The sequence below is a fragment of the Plectropomus leopardus genome, chromosome 2 (assembly GCF_026936395.1).
Source record: "Plectropomus leopardus strain MGB_pleo_1.0 chromosome 2, ASM2693639v1, whole genome shotgun sequence".
Taxonomy (NCBI): Eukaryota; Metazoa; Chordata; class Actinopteri; order Perciformes; family Serranidae; genus Plectropomus; species Plectropomus leopardus.
In genome coordinates, this window is record NC_142177.1 from 33,057,104 (window position 1) to 33,077,116 (window position 20,013).

General features: G+C 39.1%; 2 protein-coding genes and 1 long non-coding RNA gene across 14 annotated transcripts in view; 2 read left to right on the forward strand and 1 right to left on the reverse strand.

The window, feature by feature from the left end:
* Positions 1 to 3,604, forward strand: part of rap1gapb (RAP1 GTPase activating protein b) — a 145,600-nt gene extending 141,996 nt beyond the window's left edge. For all 11 annotated transcript variants that reach the window (XM_088069079.1, XM_088069070.1, XM_088069066.1 and 8 more), the window contains 2 exons: positions 1,244 to 1,289; positions 1,441 to 3,604. In XM_088069079.1, coding sequence (XP_087925205.1) covers positions 1,244 to 1,252 — 9 coding nt within the window. In that variant the 3' untranslated portion in view covers positions 1,253 to 1,289; positions 1,441 to 3,604. The remainder of the gene's footprint in view (positions 1 to 1,243; positions 1,290 to 1,440) is intronic.
* padi2 (peptidyl arginine deiminase, type II) lies at positions 2,998 to 19,119 on the reverse strand. 2 transcript variants are annotated; one of them, XM_042509023.2, is made up of 16 exons: positions 18,901 to 19,119; positions 13,755 to 13,926; positions 13,208 to 13,277; positions 12,836 to 12,897; positions 12,309 to 12,426; positions 11,693 to 11,845; positions 10,974 to 11,164; positions 10,584 to 10,687; positions 9,659 to 9,770; positions 9,273 to 9,380; positions 6,671 to 6,822; positions 6,404 to 6,551; positions 6,129 to 6,222; positions 5,157 to 5,236; positions 4,682 to 4,828; positions 2,998 to 4,041 (listed from the first exon to the last, which is right to left on the reverse strand). In XM_042509023.2, exons 1-16 carry the CDS (start codon positions 19,002 to 19,004, stop codon positions 3,808 to 3,810), a joined length of 2,049 nt encoding a protein of 682 aa, XP_042364957.2. In that variant the 5' UTR covers positions 19,005 to 19,119; the 3' UTR covers positions 2,998 to 3,807. The 2 variants fall into 2 exon arrangements, with proteins under 2 accessions (XP_042364957.2, XP_042364965.2); XM_042509031.2 differs by lacking the exon at positions 18,901 to 19,119 and adding an exon at positions 17,413 to 17,637.
* LOC148190252 (uncharacterized) lies at positions 7,777 to 9,348 on the forward strand. The gene is made up of 3 exons (XR_015774811.1): positions 7,777 to 7,893; positions 9,091 to 9,116; positions 9,256 to 9,348. It is a non-coding gene; the product is annotated as an uncharacterized LOC148190252 (long non-coding RNA).
* Positions 19,120 to 20,013: the final 894 nt, after the last annotated feature.

The window sequence follows — 20,013 nt, forward strand, 5'->3', positions numbered from 1 at the left end:
AAATTAGCCAACGTTACAACTTTAGGCTCCCATATACTAACACTAATGGTAGATGCATTCAAGCAGCCCAGAGCCACATGACAGGGAGAGCCAGTGATGGACTCTGCAAAGTTAGCAGTAGAACACACCAGTGACTATGCCAGATTTCAGAATAAGGTGTTAACAAAGTGGTATATAATCCAGTGTTTGGGGGGAAAAAAGACAGGTGATCATCCCTGACAAGACCAGCCCCTTGGAAAAATTCCTCAGCTTACCGATGGCCAATCTGCGACTGCATGACAAGATGTCACGTAGCATAACTTTGGGATTTGTCATTGTGATTTTTGGTGTCACACGGGAGACAAACATCGGGCTCATTGGGTAAAGACGTGCTTGTTTGAACCATCAAATACCCTGACCTCTGTCAGAAAGCTCTTTCTGGCAGAAATCTATTCAACACAAACCATGATTTGTGCTTTGTTACCTTAACTACGAACTGAACTTCTCCCCACAGAACTTTCTTAGTCTTCATACTACATCACTTTTCTTCCTCCTTTGCTTCTGTCACAATCACCACAGCCACTGGAGGTTGCTTTATAACAATAAACACTTGGAGCGACATCACTTTTCTTGTGCTGCTTTCACACACCTTTCACAAGTATTTAAACCTTTGAAACCTGAAGAATTTGGTTTTGTTTCCTTTGAAAACATGGGAAAAGTGGAAATGAGCAACTTGGTAAGAGATGTACCAGAGATTGCAAGAAATTAGTAGATTTAAAAAATGATTGTTAAAAAGCTGGAGGAAAATGTGTAAGGAAAAAGCTAGGGAAATTACATATTTAAAAGTATGAGTCAGAATTTTTATACATTTTTTATGTTCTTTTTTTACTTTCTTTTTTTCACTAATTTTGCGGTAATTTTCTTTTTTTTTTTGTTTTACGAATTTCATGCTAATTTTTTGTTTTATTTCTCCTTTCTTTGCTTCTTGCCGCCTTCCCATGTTCTTAAAAAAATCAAGCCAATATGCTCAGCTTTCAAATGGGTTTATAGGCTGATAACGACCTCCTAAACCTCTGCTAGTATCTGTAGCAGGTCCCATGTAATGCATATCTGAGGCTGATGACCACTGATAATGCCCATTCAATCAAATGATAACATGTGAAGCAGTTAAAAAAATCATCACGAGCTTCTCTGATGTTTTCTGATGTTGCAGGTCTTGTTGTGTTTGTTAACTGTGCCCTCTTCTCTCCATGTCTGTATGCAGAACTGTTAGCCACACTCCTGATCACTACATTGACGTCCATCCTCAGGTTAGATATAACATTAATATACTGTAGTATCGCGACTAAATGACTGTATGACTAAAAATATACATTTTTCTTTACTTCTTTCTGAACAGTGTAACACCTCATTGCCCTGCTTCTCCTTTCTGTCTGTCCAATTTCTTCTCCTCTGTCTCAGCATTCCCATTTGAGGCATCTTTTGCCAAAACGAGCCCAGGGCATTTGAACTCCACCACTGACGCAGAAAAGGAGCCAAGTATGAAGCCAGATTCTTGATCTGACTCACTGATCTCCCTTTGTATATTTGGCATGGATCTGCTGCCTGTCATGACAGACACCCAGCTCCATGGACATGCACCTACCTACCGCCCTCATTCCAGCTCCACCTGGAACCTTGCACGCTCAAGGCAAAGGAAAAGAGACCTCCGCACCCATGCAGCATCACTACTGACTGCCGTCCGTCGGCTGGTTTAGCAGAATAAGTCTGGCTGCCTGCTCATTCTTCAGGCCAGTAAGCTCTGAAATCTGTAAACACTCAAATGTCATGTGTCCTCTTTAAAAGATCAGGGGGTTTAATCTGCGCGACGAAAGAAATCGAGACCGATCAAACAGCCGGTGTTTGTTTAGCTTGTGAAACAGTCGATAGAGAGAAAGATTTGCACTAGAGAGAAATGTTTTTTTTTTTAAATGTCAACCTCACATCCCACTGTGATATTGTACATGGATTAAACTTTGCTGTACCGGGTGTGTGTGTGGCTGTCTGTCCAGCCACTTTTTTGTGTTTTATTGATCTTCTTGAGTATTCTGCAGTGGATATTTGTCGTGTTTTACGACAGCTTTGGTAAATCTGTCATGTTTTTGATGGAGGGTACTTCTGTGACTCAGTTGTTGATGGCTGTAATAGCATCAATCCTTCCTCCTTGGTGGGTGAATATACCACAGAAAATTAACCGTTATTTTTAAATTCAAAATTTAATTGCACCACAGTAAGTCTGTAGGAGAAAAAAAAAAGATATTTTAACATATCTGTAGACAATTGATGCTTTATGATTAGAGTAAAAAGTGTAATTATGGTAGTGCCCCTATCATGCATTCTCAATCCACACTGCTGTTTAAACCTTTGTCTCCAAATGCGTTTTGTCACACGCCACTTGTTGATTTGATGTCTGTGTACGGGTGTGTGTATCCAACGGTACTGTGCATGGTGTAAATCTGCTTGCCAAAAAACCTCTCCTCTGTACACTGGTGCCATGCTTGACATAGAGGTGTTGTCCTTGTGATTTGTGTTTTTATTGAAAACCAGCCAACATCTCCAGATGCAGCGCACATTGCTGATAGAGCCAAATGCCACCGTTTCCTACTTTATTCGTAACGTGTTCGTATGTAACCTAAGCACTACATTTTCAGAGTTGTTCAGAAAACGCTGACCTTTTTTTAAAAAAAACCTGATTCATCGCCGAATATGAATTACACTGTGACTCGTCTTGAAGTTGCCTTTCTAATGATTGTGTCGCGTGAGCTGCTTCGAAGGAGGGCGGTATTTAAAGGCACTGCGATGCCAGCTGGCTTGAATGTAAAACTAGGCGGATGTGTATTTATTTATACACATCTGCCTCCGATGAATGGTGATACTGTGTCGACCCCTGACAGAAAAGAGTCTGAAACAGCTCACCTTTCCTGAGCGGAGAAGCTTTTTTTCTGTCTTCAGTTAGTTATGAAGTAAAGATACGTGAAGTTGTTTTATTTCAGTGATATGACTGAAGCAGAGATTTATTGTCTATGGTGAATTTAACACAGCATTTACAGTTTGTGAAAGTACAAAAGGTTTAAGACATTGGACCAAATGCAAAACAGCCTACAGTATACACTGTATTCATAAAGCTGTTTATAGCTACAAGTCACTGAGAACAAATTTTTCATTTGACTCTACAGATAAAATGCTTAAAAAATATAAACACAGTTTTAGATCTACACGTGTGTGTGCAGCAGCCTTTTGAATTTCTTTATGAGAAGATATGATTTGACGTGATTTTCCTCTGGACTTTGGAAATGCTTGAGTAGATGAAGTACGCCCTCTTGTGGCTCTGTGTTATTATCGCACATCACTTTGTGGTACCATTCATCTAACTGTGCTTGCACTGTACGCCAACAGCCGATCCAAACCACAACAAGATTGGGAGTGAATCCTCTATGTGCTCGATTCAAATGATTGTATTTCTGTTCTTGTCAACAGTCTGCTTACGCCCTTGTTCGAAAGATATGTTTGTAAATATTGCTTTACATCTTTTTTTTTTGTAAATAAAGCCTAAAAAATATGTTTAATAAAGATGATGCATAATAGATTGACGCCTGCTGTAGATTACTGGAGAAAAAGGGCACTTAAGAAACAAGAAAATGTAGCGTTTCAAGTGTAAGGCTTTGAAAAGAAAATACCTCCTCCAACCTAAAGTTAAGTCAAGGTGCTATTGTTTTTGTATACAGTCTAGTATTGTTAAACCCCTTTATGTGCGTCTCTAATCCTCTCCACCCACTGTTCAGTTTTCATTCACATTTCCAGATTCCACCACTTGAAGTCGAACGGCTCCCTGCGGACATTTGAACCGCAGTGCACCTCCCCCAGCAGCTTGTGGTAGGAGGCGAAGTCGTCGATGAAGGTGCAGCTGAGGCCCAGGCCCTCCATCAGGGAGCACATCTCAGCCTCCAGGGCACAGCGTCCATTCACTTTGGGGCCAAAAGGCTTTGGGATGCCGAGGTTTTTCCCCAAGACAATCATGTTCACCTGGAAACAGATGTGACATATTGTGAGACTCATGGTAGTGCTGTCAGCTCCCAGATTTACTTACTCTGTGCTTTAAAGGTCCGATGTGTAAGATTTAGGAGAATATATTTGCAGAAATGGAATATAAGTGTGTTACTTTTAGTGCATCACTTGAAAAAAAGAACTGTTGTGCTTTTGTTACATTAGAATGAACTAATGTGAACTAATAGAAGATTGCCATGTTGCACCGCCATGTTTCTACAGCAGCCATGAACGGGCAAACCAAACACTGGCTCTGTTTAGGGCCATTCACCTCTTCATATTTTCACGCCAGCCATTAGGGCTGTGCGATAACGAAATATTTTGTCTGATGATAAAATAACGTATATCGTTTTATGTCATGCAATTTCATTTTTTTCGTTGATGTCTTCTGATAACGCTTTACCAGGCCTGTTTGTTTTGGATAGGAAGAGACCTTTACTGATAGTTCTGCTCCTGTTTAAATCCTCCAAAATAATAATAACACTGAAGGAATTCTAATCAGAAGAAGTTCCAGCTGGTTGCAATCTGCAGTCCTCACCACTAGATGTCTCTAAATCACCCTACATCTTACACACTGTTCCTTTAATGCCTCTTAAATTGGAAATATGTCTGAACACACCATGTCAGGGTAGTAAGCCACTGCTCTGAGCTCTTCACTGTACTCATCTTCCAACACTAGCTTGAAGAGGATTGGCAGATCGATGATGTCCTCGTCATCAAGGCCCAGCTCTCTCTTCAGCACATCTCTGTTCCAGTCGATGCAGCTCTGGGAAAAGGTCATCGGTAAAACACATACATTTTGCATACTTTACAGCACACAATCTTTATAATTATTATTTTTTTTTGCCTTTCACATTCTGTAACCTTGGTTTCACATTAGCAAAACAAATCTCCAAACCAATGTTAGAAAGTAATAATCAAAAAAGTACACTATGTGGCCAAACGTATGTGGGCACTCCAATTGGTAGCTTCAGCTGCCCCTGCAACACCCACTGCAGATTACAAAGCATCCACAGCAGGAAGCAAGATTTACTGTTTTCACTGATTGAATTAGACTTTTCTTGCCTTCAGTCAAACATTAAAATCCCACTCACCTGTACGTAGTTATTTTCAGCTTGGAGACCTTCATCATTAAGAATCTCATCCACTGTTATTGGTTCTTCTTCTCGCAGACCTTTTTTAAAAGTATTTCAGTATTGTTAAAAAAAATTTCAACCTCGAAAGGATAATTTGCATATCAATTACTAACCCTGTGATGGGCTGAATTCATGAGAAAATCATTTGTTCTTCTGGCATGCCTTCACGTTGAACGAAGAATCCAAAACCTGAAATTTCTTGATGAACTGAAGTCATTGCCCACCATGTTTTACAACAGCAAACCTATATCAAAACATTTGTTCATTAACTCTCATGCAGCTTGTGCAGTATAATCCAAGTGTCATTTATCCAGACAAACAGACCTTTCTGACAGGGAGCTGAACAGAAAGTGAAACTTATCAATGCTCTCTTCAAAGTCAGACTCCGTTGACAAAAGCTGTAATTTTACCTCTCTGAACACAGGATCTGCTCAGCTACCGCTGCCTCGCTCAGTTAGTTTGTTTGTGTTATTGTGTGACTGGTGTTTTTAAGAATTAGTTCGTATTCATCAAAGTCACATAAAAATACAAACAAATCAATCAAGGCAGTAGACTGGAGGCTCCTGTGATCATCAGGGTAAAATTGCTGGGTTTTTTTTTTTAATCTTGCATTAGTTTTACTTTTAGTTTAGTCCCATTTGCTTATGACTGTATGAATGAGACTTAATGAGATTATACTGCATGAGTTATGTGAGAGTTTGTAAATGGATGCTTTGATATTGTTTTGCGGTTGTTAAACGTTGACCTCAATTCACCAAGAAGCTCTGGTTTTGGATTCTTCATTCACCAGAGAGTTGCAAGCAAAACAAAGTTTTCTTCATAATTTCAGTGTAGCACAGGGTTTAAAATTGAGTTTGTTCATCACCAAAATGTACACTGAACAGTAGATTTTTAGTTAGATTTTTTTAAAGATTTTTTAAGACGGCCTACCCTCAAACAGTTTGGCTTGTCCGTGTCCGTCGTTCTTTAAGCCTCTGAATAGTTTGTATCCTGCGTCTGGGCTGGCCAGCAGCAGCCGGAATCCCTGTGCATAGAAACAAGAGACAAAAACAACACTGCCCGTCTCATTGTTCTGATACAATCCCAGATCATACATAACAGCATATCAGAATCAGCCGATAACAGCCAGCAGCGATCTGCCTTTCAATGCTTTGATACTTTAGTTTAGCAGTTAAACTGGTTTCTGTTTGAAAAGGAGCATTTACCTTTCTGTCAGGTGCAGGAACGAAAGTCATGAATTCATCTACGTGGCCAACGAGGAGCCAGTCGGAGAACAAGGCGACAGGCTCCTGAACCTTCTGAGCCCACAGGAAGTCTTGAACTACTTTTGTCATGTTACGCCCTTTAGTTGCCCTTAAAGACAGAGAGATGCAAGTATATTTAAAACTCTTAAGCAACATGTTTTCCGTCTGTTTTCTGTGCTACAAAGTCTAATCACAAAGGACTAATCTCTGGATCTGTTACAAACTCACGTAGGGAAGGCCACACCAATGATGATTCTGCCCAGGGGGTAGTTTTTGCCGTTCACAGTGACAGGAGGACTGACCTCCAGATTACCAAACGAGTCCAGACTGCTGACGTCTATTTTTTGAGCCACCCTCGTCACATAGCCAAAGTCGGGTCCCTGAGGACATGAAGGTGGTTAAAGACCCCCCCCACAAACATTTCAAAACATATAAAAATACTCTGCTTTATGTACTAATGTCTGTCTGATGTTTTTCCACAAGAAAATTCAATTATCATAGTTATATAATGCTTAAAATGACATCCATTCTATCTCTCTAATTGAAAATCCAATTTCTGTGAATATGCAAATATTTTTCATTTTAAAAGTTTAACTGCTGGACTCAAACAACTCTCCTACTAGTACTTTTTTTCAGTGTATGTGCACTGGAGGGTTTAAGTCTCCACTTCACCCTTGTGTAAGCTGTTGTCTGCATGTATGTACACGCCTTAATCATTTTCTACCTTTCGGCAAAAGAATGTGAAAACTGCCTTCTACTGTCAAACTCTAGATAATTATCTTTCAAGACACATTCAGGACACAGGTTTGAATGGACAGGAATTCACTTATCATTTGTGTATTACTCATCCCCTGGTATACTGAACTTGTGAATTAAGCTTTGCTTTTCACACATGCCTCCACGGTGAACGAAGAATCCAAAAACTGAAAAATTCTTGATGAATTGAAGTTAAAGGGGCTACGTTTGAAAAATGCATATCAAAACTACATCAAAACAATTGCTGACAAACTCTCACACAAGTCGTACAATATAATCCAAGTCTCAATTAAACCATCATATGCTCAGTACTTCCCAAAACACATGCATTTTCACTGACACGTTACTTTTTAAATCACTTGTGCATAAACAGTCTTATGCATAGAGTCTTAGATGCAAATCAAACTGCCTTTTGTGTTCTGTTTTCTTCCTCGCAGCTCTGTTTTTCTCTCTTTCCCCTGTTTTCTCTCCAGGTGCTAACAGCCTGATTAGTTTCCACTCTGTGCAGTTCAGTCAGTCTGCTGATTAGTTACCACAGATACCAGCCTGCCAACCATTATTCAATAAAAGAAGCACGTCTGAAAGGTTCCTTCTCTTTGATCCTTTACTCTTTAGACTAACTGAGCTGCTGCTGTACTGTTTAAAACACTTGTTACGTATATTAAAGATATGTGGCAGAAGGCTGAGGACACTAGGTGAGTACCTGGTACACTTATTACTCACGTAGTTATTTTGTATCTAGAAACACTTGGTTTATTGGATGGTGTTATCTTTGTATATGTTTGTGTGAAGCTCTTTTTTTTTCACGTAAAAAAGTTAGGTTTTTTGTTTTGTGTTTTACATAGTGCTTAGTTAGACCTGTGTGTTTTTTTAATGCCCAGTATGTTTAAATGCAGTTACAGCTTGATTAGGTCATTTAACTGGACTACTGTCCTTGTCCCAGTATACAAGCACTGGGGGAGAATTGATCTGACTTATCAACGGAAGTGTGTCCGACTCCATCACAGTGTGTGGATATATGCCCCCTTTCAGCTAGTTGCTATTGGACCTCCTTCTGGTTGACCTATTATGTCACATGACAAACAAGTTAGCAAGTAGCAATTGGGTTACATGTTGAACAGTAAAAATATGGATAACTTTTCGGCACTGTTCATTTCGTACATAGTCTTCGCTTTATTTGGTACCTTCGTCTTGTTTTGTTTTCTTTCCTCCATCTTTTGTTTTTCCCAGCTTTCTTCAACAAATGTATACTGTTCGATATCCATGTCAAAGTCTATGGAGCATGTGCAGAACACCTAGGCCAATTCAGGTCCAGCTGAGGCGTATAAATGACAGAGTCAATCGACCCCCAACCTAAACTATCTAGCTCTGTTAGGCCGAATTTGAGAAATTCAATTTGGTTCAATTTCAGTCCAGCATGTTTACATGTATTTTAAAAGTCCAGTTTTAGTCAGACTAACACTACAATTCGGCTTTTTTCATGAAAACGTACTGATTGATTTCTTGAGTTTGACACAACCACTTTGTCCAATCTCATCTTCCCCCACATTTGGGAAATGTTGTGTTGAGTTTGCTAAGTTGGTTAAAAACTGCTCTCATTTTTACACTTCTGCTCCTTCAGATTATATGATTGTCATGTTATTGTCTCTTTTTGTTTCCCAGTTTTTAAAGGGGATGTAACAATGGACTAGCGGTGTGCCTGGGCAGAGAGATCAAACGTATTTGCAAATGTATGCTATTCACTACTACTTGTGAAAGTGTCCAAGTAGTAGTGTGTAAATAGAGGTTTTACTAAGTTCTGCTTTTGTTACAAGTAGACCTCTTTACTCCAATTCATCAATATGTTCTTGCTGTTTTTGGATTTTTTTGTTCACCGTTTGTTCACCTTGTAGGAAAGAAAAAACTTCACAAATTCAAGGTAACACACAGTGAGTAACTGATATACAATTGGTCATTTGTGGGTGAAGTATTTCTTTTAAGATAAGACAAAATCATGCCACAACAAGAGCTTTTCCAGTTCTGAAAGTAACTTGTATCTCCTAACTCTTGATTTCAAGCGAAGTGTTAGTCTCACCAGGAGCTCACTGTACGGAAAATCCTGGAGTTTTCCATCTCGAGGGGAATCCAGAACAACAGGGAAGCGGTGATGAGGTGAGTCGATGTAACCAAACTCCAGCTCATCCTGAAAAAGAGTATGAGTTATATTTCTGCTGTCCTTCGATGACAGTTCTTCCTTTTCGGTCTTTTCAGTGTGAATGTTTCATGTGACTTTTGGGGGTTTCAGTGAATGACTCCTTTTGCTTCTCATGAAGTGTTGATGTGAAATCCATTGACATTGCCACGATTATTACGGTATTTCCAACCTGATTTTTTTTCTGAGAAGCATATTTTGCCAGTTGTACTTTTCCAAATAAGTTTTATTCTTATTTTATTTTTTTGTGACGTGTTCAGTTTTCATACCTGCATCCAGCGATCTCCTCTGTTCACATACTCATGAAGAATCTTGAGTTTATACCCGCTCTTTGCAACAAGGTCCCTCATTCCTTTCAGGAACTGGTAGTTATCATCAGTGCTGACAATGTGACAACAGAGGTTTTCATTAAAGTAATAGTTTTTTTCCTGTCATTACAAAATGTATCAGTTTTTTGTATCTTCAAGCTCTTACATTGACCAACATCACTATCCATATTCTTTTGGGTAAAACAAAACATGAAATATGAGAAATAAATCAACAATGACATGTTAAACCTCAAGAGAAAATGTGAATCTGAAGTCATTTACATGCCTAATTTCAGCACAGTCGCCAGAAGAATATGTTGGCATAGTACATTTCTGCAAACCGTGGTTACGTTCATTTGTACGTTTTATAGGTATCTTATCAAAGTTATCAAAGTGACCCCATTTAGATTACATGTACATGATCTGACTTTGTAATCTAGAGGTGAAACAGACAGCAGATGGTGTGAAACTTTAAAAAAGATGGTCACAAAGCTACAGACCATTGTTTGAGACCAACAAACAACACAACCATTTGTTGTTGTTTTTGTTTTGTTTTGTTTTTAGCCAAACATCCTAGCGTTTCCAGTGGGGATTGTGGCACCAAAACTAGATATTTTAAGCCAAAAATATAATCTTTTCTCAACTATAACAAAGTGTTTTTGTGCCTAAACAAAACCCCATGTTAACCAAACTATATTCCCTTCATAAAAATGCACAAATGTTACATCTCCATGGTTCGCAGAAACGTACAATGCCATTTTTTATTCTGCGTTGATCATTTTCTCTGTAGTATGAGTCACAATTAAGAGCAATGTGTGACACTGCAGACTGCTGCTGACACATATATGGTCACCATCATTTTTATTATTCATCAGTCTTCTCTCACCTGCAGACAAACACCTCCACAGGCTTCAGGGTGTTGGGTGTCATGATCCAGGGGGCCACTCTGAACACTGCTGTGTCTGTGAAGATAGGCGTCTCAGGGATACCCTGCAGAACATGAGAGAGAACCTTTGTTTCCTTCAGTATTTTCACTTGAATTCACAAAATGTGCTAAGTTCAGTTATTTTTGTTACGTGTGAAAGTTCATTCTTTTTCTTGAAAGTAGTGTCTTATCTAACGGTTCATTTACTTGCTTTTTAAGAGCTATTGTTTTTTTTTTAACAGTTGCATTACAAGCAGTTGTACAGTGTAATAAAAGATTAAATGATGTAACGAACCTATGGGAGGAGAATAAAGATGTGTTACACTGTGTATGCCATGTTGCAGGTCTTACCGTACATATGGGCTCTAACAGACTGAGGTTGATGCTGATGAGCCCGTCGAAGTCTTTGTCGGGAAACCTCAGGCCCTCCACATAGAAATTCATCTCTGCCTCCCCTCCAAGGTAAGGAACTTCCTGGGACAGGACCTCACTGCTCAGCACCAGTGGATAGTCCCTCACAAAGTAGTCATAGATTCTGTGAGCTACAGTCAGAAAAACATAAAGGCTCAAATACTAAGGCACCTGATTGGGGGAGGAAAAAGAAGAGAACAGTGCCTTGAAAAAGGTATTCATTGCTGGAAATTTGGTCTTTTCATAATACTAACTATTCATGCAGTAGGAAGAGACGAATACCTTTAAAATTGATGCTATATGACCTGGGTTAACAGAGAAAACAGCTGTGGCATTTGCTTTTACTCAAAAGGTAGAAAACCTACTACCAGAATGCAGCTGCAGCTGGGCTGCACCAGAAACAATATGGCAGCTGTCTGGTAACAAACTCGAATTACAGTTAAACAATAACTTTAAAAAAATCTGTCTGATGACACGTTTGGCATCAGCAGGGAGATTGGAGGGCTGACAAGATGGAGGCAAGTTTATCACAGTTTATTTGAACATACTACCCACATTGTTACAGTACAAAGCTGGTTGAAATCTGCAACATATTAGCTGAATTACATGCACATTACATGATCTGTTATGCAGCTTTCTCACCACCCATCTTTACTCACGCAGGGCGTTATTCCTGAGGCCGGAAGTTGTGGACCTGAAGACTCTGACACTCTCCGCGTCCCCCTGAGAGATGTGCATGGTGAGCTTGTAGCCCTTTGGGAGCTTGGCAGGGCCTCTGGTCCGCAACACCATGAGAGACATGTCCTTCAGATCTGAGCATCCACCAAGAGTCATGTTAATGTTCAGGTGTTTCATTTATTACTGAATATTTAACTATAAATACATTTAAAATGCACATGCAAGAAATACATGATATGCTTTTAACTCCAGAGCTAATTACTGCCTCCATTGTGTGGTGATGTATTTGGTAACTACTGGGGAAAACACGCACACATGATAAATAACACCTGTTTTTGCTATCAAATTTCAGCTCCACTGGTTTGTCTGCTGCAATGTCACATGAGAGGCCTACTCTATAAACCGCCCTCTACACTCTCACAGAGACCTCTTGTAGTTTTATCAAACTGATTTACCCTATCAAAGCCGTGATCTGCTGACTTTGCCAAGGCAAATATGAGTGGCATTTAATTGCTGACAACAGTCGTAAAAAAGTTAATGGTGCAGAGGGAAGAAAGAGAGCATTCAGTGGCGAATGAGAAGCACTGCTTTCTTTACCGGACACTTTGGTGATGCGTTTCTGCTCGCTGTCTGGTTGCTTCCAGTAGGTCCGCTCTGAGTCGCAGTTGACCAAAAGAATGGCTCCGTGCCCATTAGGACCCCATTTCCAGGATCCCTGACAAGTTTTCAACAAACCAGACATGATTTAATTTGATTGCAGTTTGGTGGAAAATTGAAAGGTTCAAAAAGTTCACAGAAACACCTTAGACTCTGTCTTTTTTTTTAACTCCAAAAACCAACAGATGACGTCTCAGTGGCTATGTCCATTATTTATACAGTTTACACTTAAAACAATACATTCATAAGAGGATTTTGATGGAGAAAAAAAGTGGAGAAAAAAAAAGAAACACAGTAGGCGGGAACACTTAAAAATAATTAATGTGCCACGCTGAGTTTGTTCCATAAATAGATTTCAGTTTGTTACACTTGGCTTGATACTGTTTACCAAAAAGTAAACAAAAGAGAAAATATCTCCTTCTTTAGGTGTCTGACTTTGCACAGCCATCTGACAGATTCGAGCTCACCTTATTAGTGCTGTTTTTCTCCACAACCCCGTCTCTGTCGGCATCCACATCCAGAGAGATCTCTGTGTGACAGACAGTTTGTTTATCTCAGAGTGTCTTTGCATGGCCCAAATATTCCAGACAGTGATTCATATTTCTATACAGCTGATGTTGTACAGTGAGATAGTTTTTATACATTTATCACAAATTCTGTGTATGTGAATCCACTGCATATCCAAATATAGGTGGTTTCAGTTTGACTTTGACATATTTAAACACTTCACTCAGGCTTTGCTGATGTTAAATTGACAAAGTAACAGCTCAGAGTTAAAATGTCAAACATAGTAGGTTGTTATAAATCTTTTTTGGAGGTGTTATTCTGCTTTAACTTACCAATAGCTGTCAGGTGCAGAACAGCTTTCCCCAGCACCTCTTTATTCTCCCCATAGTATCGAACAGACAGCTTATAAAACACAACCATACAAGTCAGTTAGTTGTACAAAATCAAAATAAACAATTGTGATATCTTGATGAAACAGGAATGAAAATTACAAGTTGTGCTGTTCATCTTAAAAGCTTTTAAGCTCTGTTCAAAGTGGCAATTTCTCCCAGATTATTTGAAAAGTGATGAATCATTAATTCAAAGGAAACAGATGCCTCAAAGAGGGTGAGTTTGATATATTTACTCTCAGCAAAAAAAATCCTCAAATGACAATTCAGTTTAGTAGTCACATATTTCTTAGTAGTATTAGCACACTCTTTCAGGGAAATGATTTAACACTCACAGCAAAAAAAAGAGAAGTTTTTGCGTTAACTTGAGTCATGTTTCTCTGCATTTTCTCATTACTAAACAGCTCACTTCCAGAAGCCTTAAATATCCCATACCTATATGTTTTACTGCTTTGTGACATCAGTTTCAGGCACTTCTGTCCTACTTTACCTTGTTATCATTTTCAAGTTGGCTGGCAGAGCTCATGCTGATGAGCAGCACAGAGTTTCCATTGAGAGGGATGGGGGAGAGGTGGTCCGTCTCCTGAGGTGCGGGGCTGATGCTGTACTGGACATTGTCGGTGCACTTCACGGAGAAGAACTTGGAGCGGGGAGGGGCGCTCCTGATGACAAGAGAAGCAGCAGGTTTTGATGCACATTAGGGCCGTGTTTACACCAAACACACACACTGTATTTAACATACACTGCGTGTGTTAGAGCAGATAAGTTCGTAAGAGCATTGACGTGTGCATGCAAGCCACAAGCTCAAATTTCGTAACAGGTGGTGAACCAAAGTAGCAGCTGTAGTCATGATAAAGTTGGTTAGTCTTTATCCGTTATCTCTTCAGAGACAACAAAGCAAGCAACATGATTTAAACATACACTGTTTTTTTAGAATTACCAATTACGATGATGCAGTCAGGATGAAAAATGACATAAGTATGCAAATAGAAACTGCAGAGGGTGTTAAAAGTGAAGAATAAAGAACAAGAAAAGCATGTTTGCAAATGCCTCCGTTGCAGGGCCTGTTTGAGCTTATACACGCCTCCAGGGGAAAAAACAAGGGGCAAATACGTCCCCTTTTTTATTAAAGGATCTGTCTCAGGTGAGGACATGTCTACAGTCTGCCTAAAGACTAATAAAACCTGATATTCCCACACCATACTACCACCAGATCTCAGGTTTTCCATATGTCAGCTACTTTGTGGTAATGTCATCACCACATATGTGTTCAGATATAGGCATCATACAGTCATATTATCAACAGGACCTATAGGGGCTTAAGGATAGGTTCATGACACAGACATACAGGTAGACATGCATGTATTGAGATTCAAACAACTTCACTGGTCCCAAAAAGGACATATCATAGGCAAATCACACAGTCCTAATACCTAAAAAAACAGATATCAGCAAATGTATGCAGAATCTGTAAAGACAGGACAACATTTTGGAAAGTGCTGTGGTTTCTGTTTGTAGTTTGTTTGTAGTCTGAGTGGTATTGACCGATCACGTCTAAACAATCTGTGTTGAGAAGTAGAAAATATTGGCTGAAATGCAGTCCTGAAAGCAATTTTTCGAGTCCTAGGATAGCAAAGGAATGCCTCACCCTACTGTCCATATGAATGGATAGGTTGGATTGGTTTGGTTAGGCAAGGGGAGTGGGACTGGTAAGGGTAAAAAAATCAGGATAAGTCAACCAGAGGCAGAGTAAGGCAGAGTGAGACCAGCCATTCCTTTGATATCCTAGGATTCACAAATTTGCACCCTGGAACCCGCTGGCTACTGTATGATAATGTGCTAGCTCTATATCCACTTTTATTAAATGTATCTGCATTTATATGCGGATATCTTTTTAAATAGATTAGCCGGAATTGAGTAGGTATAGCTGCATCTGGAGCAGCGACATGACTTGTCAAAAAAAGGGGAAAAAAAAGACTCGCCAACCATATCTATAAAATCAGCTCTGTTTGCTCTTTTAGTCAAAGCCCAAAAGAAATTGCTAAGTTAGCATTGAGCTAGCTATGAGGTGTTAGGTTAAAACGGAAGCGGTTTGGGTTAGGATTAGTGTTACGTCTCATTACTTTTACGGTGAACCGCGCTTTCATTTCTAATGAACAAAGTAAATGAACAAAGTGAATTGCAACGTTTTGCCTCATATTTATTCACAACAATGCAGCAGGGCCATTGTGCAAAATACAAAAACTCAAAAACTCACAGGTGAGGAAGTTATATGTGTAGGATGTGCTCTCTTTATATCTATATAATTATTGTTCCTGTCTGTCTGTTTGCACTATTCATCCAGGGGACAAAGAAAAAAAAAGGAAATCACAATTTTCATTCTCGAGGCCTCAGTAGTTCGAGCTTGTCAAACTAAGAGAGTATTTACCAAAATAACAGTATTTTTTCATATGAAATCCTCTTTTTATGTAGCCTAACTATATCAATCTCAGCAAGAAAACACAGGCAACAGTGTTACAAAAGGGAATTTTGTGCTAAAAACACCTTATCTTTGGAAAGCATCTTGGTTTTATAGCTTGGAACCGCTGAAACCTCTGATAAAGTTCAGCAGAATTTTGAATGCAGTTTTGCACAGAGCTAGGATTGTGTATTTTGTCCCCCATTACTTACATTCCCATCACATTAGGACTGCATCTCTTCACAGCCCCTATGAGCAGGAGGAATTTTTTGATATTACAAAAACCCCTTAGATCGAGCTCCTAAAAGTCCAGTTGTTGTGCCAGTTTCTGCCCCGTCTGTAATCTCACCCCACTGTGTTGTGTAGGCTGGCAGAACAAACCTTTCTTTGAGACAACAAAGTCTCAATAGAAGACAACAATAGAGGACTGTTTATTCTCTCCATTGTACCAAACAGAAGAGATCTGCTATCACCAGCACACAAATGACACCCTCCCCACAGCCCTGTTGATGTGGGTTAACAGTGGAATTCATATACACTAAGGTACCAGTTTACAGCTGCTACCGTCAATCCTGCAATAACTCATCTTCACTATGGTCATAATGTTCAGTTTTTGTTTAATCTGTTTTCATGAAGTGTTAATTCGACTTCATGACGTGCTGTTGAACTGCATTACATTATACAGAGTGGTGTTTCTAATATTTAATCCATTGATATAAATAGGGCAAGGAAATTCTGTAACTGTGCCAAAATGAGCATACAGTTTCATCAACACCTCCCATAAAATGCCCCCCCCATACACACACACACAATTAATACAAACAGGGAACACAACAACTGCAGGAAATTGACGTAAAACAAGTGATTTGGATGCATTTTAAGCAGATCATTTCTCTTGAATATTGCATCCATTTTATGGATATTTTCAGGAACTTAAAATGCAGTCATTTATCTGTGTTATGATTTTTTATCTGTTTTCAACAACTATGCAAGCAAAACCATACCTGTGATATTTTTTAAGTTTATATCTTAAATAATAATCTAATCAAAATACCAAGTTCATTTAGTTTTTCTTGTAATGATGGGTGTTATACCTACTGTATAGGTTTCTTGAAAAGTTTTCTTACACCCCATAAATTTAAAAAGGCCTTGTGACCTTTGTGAACCTTTGGCAACCCTTAATGGGGGTCAGCACCCCCAGGTTTGGAACTAGTGCTCTAGACCATAGGTGTAGACATGCCCCCCTCATGTTCACAACATGTGAATTTGCCCATGGAAGTAGCAGAGGATTTTTATCTCAAAGAAATCAAGGACATTTCCAAACTGATTCAGAAAAAAAAGACGCCTAAAAATTGTCCAGTATGCATTGACTTAAGTGTGATGCTCAAAATCGGAAACAAAAGTTTCGCCCCTGCACTAACCTTAAGCTCTGAAAGTCTTAGTCAGTAATAAAATACTTAACAGCAATTTTTCAAAAGCTGAATGTGAATACTTTCATAACAAAGTCAAATATATTCAGTACAGAATAGCATGTGACATAGTCTATGAAAACTCCCCCCAAACATTTGGTGGCAACGCATAGTCTATAGTCCATTTGCATGTTTGTGTGTGTGTGTGTGTGTGTGAGAGAGAGAGAGAGAGAGAGAGACAGAGAGAGAGATGTAAAAGACGAGTTTGAACATGAGCCTACCTGTTGAGGTTCACATTAAGCTCCGAGCCGACCACGCATATAACGCTTGTAATGTGGCCATAATCTACTCTGAGAGTCCGGGGATGATTCATGCCTGCAGTTTTTTCCCCGCAGTGCGCGAGCCGCTCAGACTGTTATTAACACTAATAAACACCCGACGATTATTCCGTTATCTGGAAGCCAGGACGCAGACTGGTCTCGACTTGCACACTGAGCTGAGAGCACAAGCGATAATAAGCAGGTACCGGAGTTTAAGCCTCTGTGCTCGCTGATTGGTCAGCCAAATGCCAGCCCCCATCAGCTCCGTCCGCTCTACCTCTCTGTCTCCTCCTGTCTCTTGTCCTGTCTCATGTCCTGTCCGCTCCTGTATTTATTCATTCCCTTTGGGCTGTTTGTTTAGAAGGAAGACTCGCAAATACGGTTGATCCTATTACAAACAGATCATTGCACTTCAGGAACAATAGTGTTTTAGAAGTTGTTCACACAACTGGACTGTTATTAAATTACAGAACGAGTCCAGAAGAGTTTTGTTGTTATAAATTAAGTTATAAACGCACGCACGCGCAGCAGTGACGCGATGTACTATAGTTGTTTTATTTCTTATTTTTTTCCTTTATGGGGGTACTCAGCGGTGGAAAAAGTATTAAGATCAGATCCTTTACTCAAATAAAAGAGCCAAAACAACAATGTAAAAATACTCCATTACAATTGAATGCCCTGCATGTTAGGGACTGTTCTTTATTTATCAGGTGATGATGATGGGTGGCTTCAAGAAAAAGATTTTAATTAAATATCTTGACCCTCTCCGAGGCTACATGAGTGACGGGGGAAATGCATGGCCCTCCACCATAAATATTACTTAACCAAGTGTTTGGTTTTTTTTTTTAATAGACAAAATAATGCATGAGAATAGGATAAACAGCAATGAGAATTTCTGTTTTTATAGTTTCTGGCTATTATAAATGGTGTGATTTTGCCAATTTTCAAATCTGCCAGCAGGTTTGGGGTTTCAGATAAATAAATACAAAATGCTGCCATTTAAAGTTGTCAACCTTCACCTAAGCCAGAAAGACATAAGTTTCATTCCTTATGCTTAATAAATTATTTGACATGCTTTTCCTGTTTTCACCAGCCCTTCCGTCATAAATAATGAACACTCCCTTAGGTTGGTTCAGTCTTTCACAATATAATGTACTTATTAAGCCATGTTAGTTATATAGTACTTTATATAAAAATCTTCATCTGGAATGTAGTGGGGTACAAGTATAAAGCAGCAATACTCAAGTAAGTGGGACAAATAATAAAACATTTAAGTAAAAGTATCCCACATTACCTGACTTCAACCCACTTATGTCACCAGACCTGACAAGTAAATTTTAGCAAATAGCCACATCTGACACTGATAAGGACTCCTGGTCATCATCATTAATAACATGCATTGTGTGTACTTTGCTGTGTTATCCTATAGATGATTGCGTGTCAGTTTACCGGTTCAGGTCTATCTTCATAGAAGTGCCGATAACATGGACAGCGCTCCAAGAATAATGGACATCCAGGCGACACGTTCGACAAAATTCTGAAGCTGATTTCATCTCTTTGGGTATCAAAGAAGCAGTTGGCTTTGTGCAGGAAGTTCCTGAAGGTTGTTGGTTGTTTGTGGTCCGCCTCAGACTGGTGAAGGATTTCTGGAATAGCTTGTCTTTGCAGGAAGGTATCTCCTGTCTGTAATTTGAGACAGAAAGGATAATATCTGTTGAAGCATGTTCAGGTCTTTTGGCAGTGAAATGGAAAGAAAAAGCACCTATTGCCTAAAGTCATGGGTTACATTCTGCTGTTTAAAGGGTGGGGCTGCAGATGGCATGAAAAGGGGAAGCTTCTATTCTGCAGGGCATGTTCAATCTCAAAGGTGTGTGAAGAGGAAAATTGTGCAGAGATGCATTTGCTCACCCACGGCCAGGTGATAAGATTTTTGCAAAGAAACAGACATGTTTAAGCACATAAATCATATTGCAGCGATATGTAAATTAGAAATACATAAGAGCAAACTTTCCACATATTGTACAGAGGCATTTCTGGGTCCCTGTTTGACCCCAAAAGAAACATTACACAATCTGTTAACAGTTTAAATATTATCAAATAAGTAATACCAGCACAAACAAGATGTTTCAAACATAAACAAATGGTATTATATAACATATCAGATAAAAATAAAAGCAATAATATACAATCCCAAGGTAGAAATATGAAAACTAACATACTTCTTCATATCTTTCTGGAGCTGCATTCTCTCTTTTGTCTTTATTTTTATAATTTATTTTTGCTTTAATTTATTCATTTGTTGAACAGTCTCATTGTACTTTTTTCCCCCAAGTAAAGCACTTTGTCACATTTTGCTGCTGGAGTAAAGTTTAGAAAGTTTAGCCCTAGCACTACTATTAACCTACTACTACTACTACTACTACTACTACTGCTACTACTAACAACAACAACAACAACAACAACAACAACAACAACAGTGATAACAATAATGATGTATTATCGTTATTATTATTATTATTTCTTTTTTCTTTTTTTAACCCCTAGCTACATGTAGCAAGACTT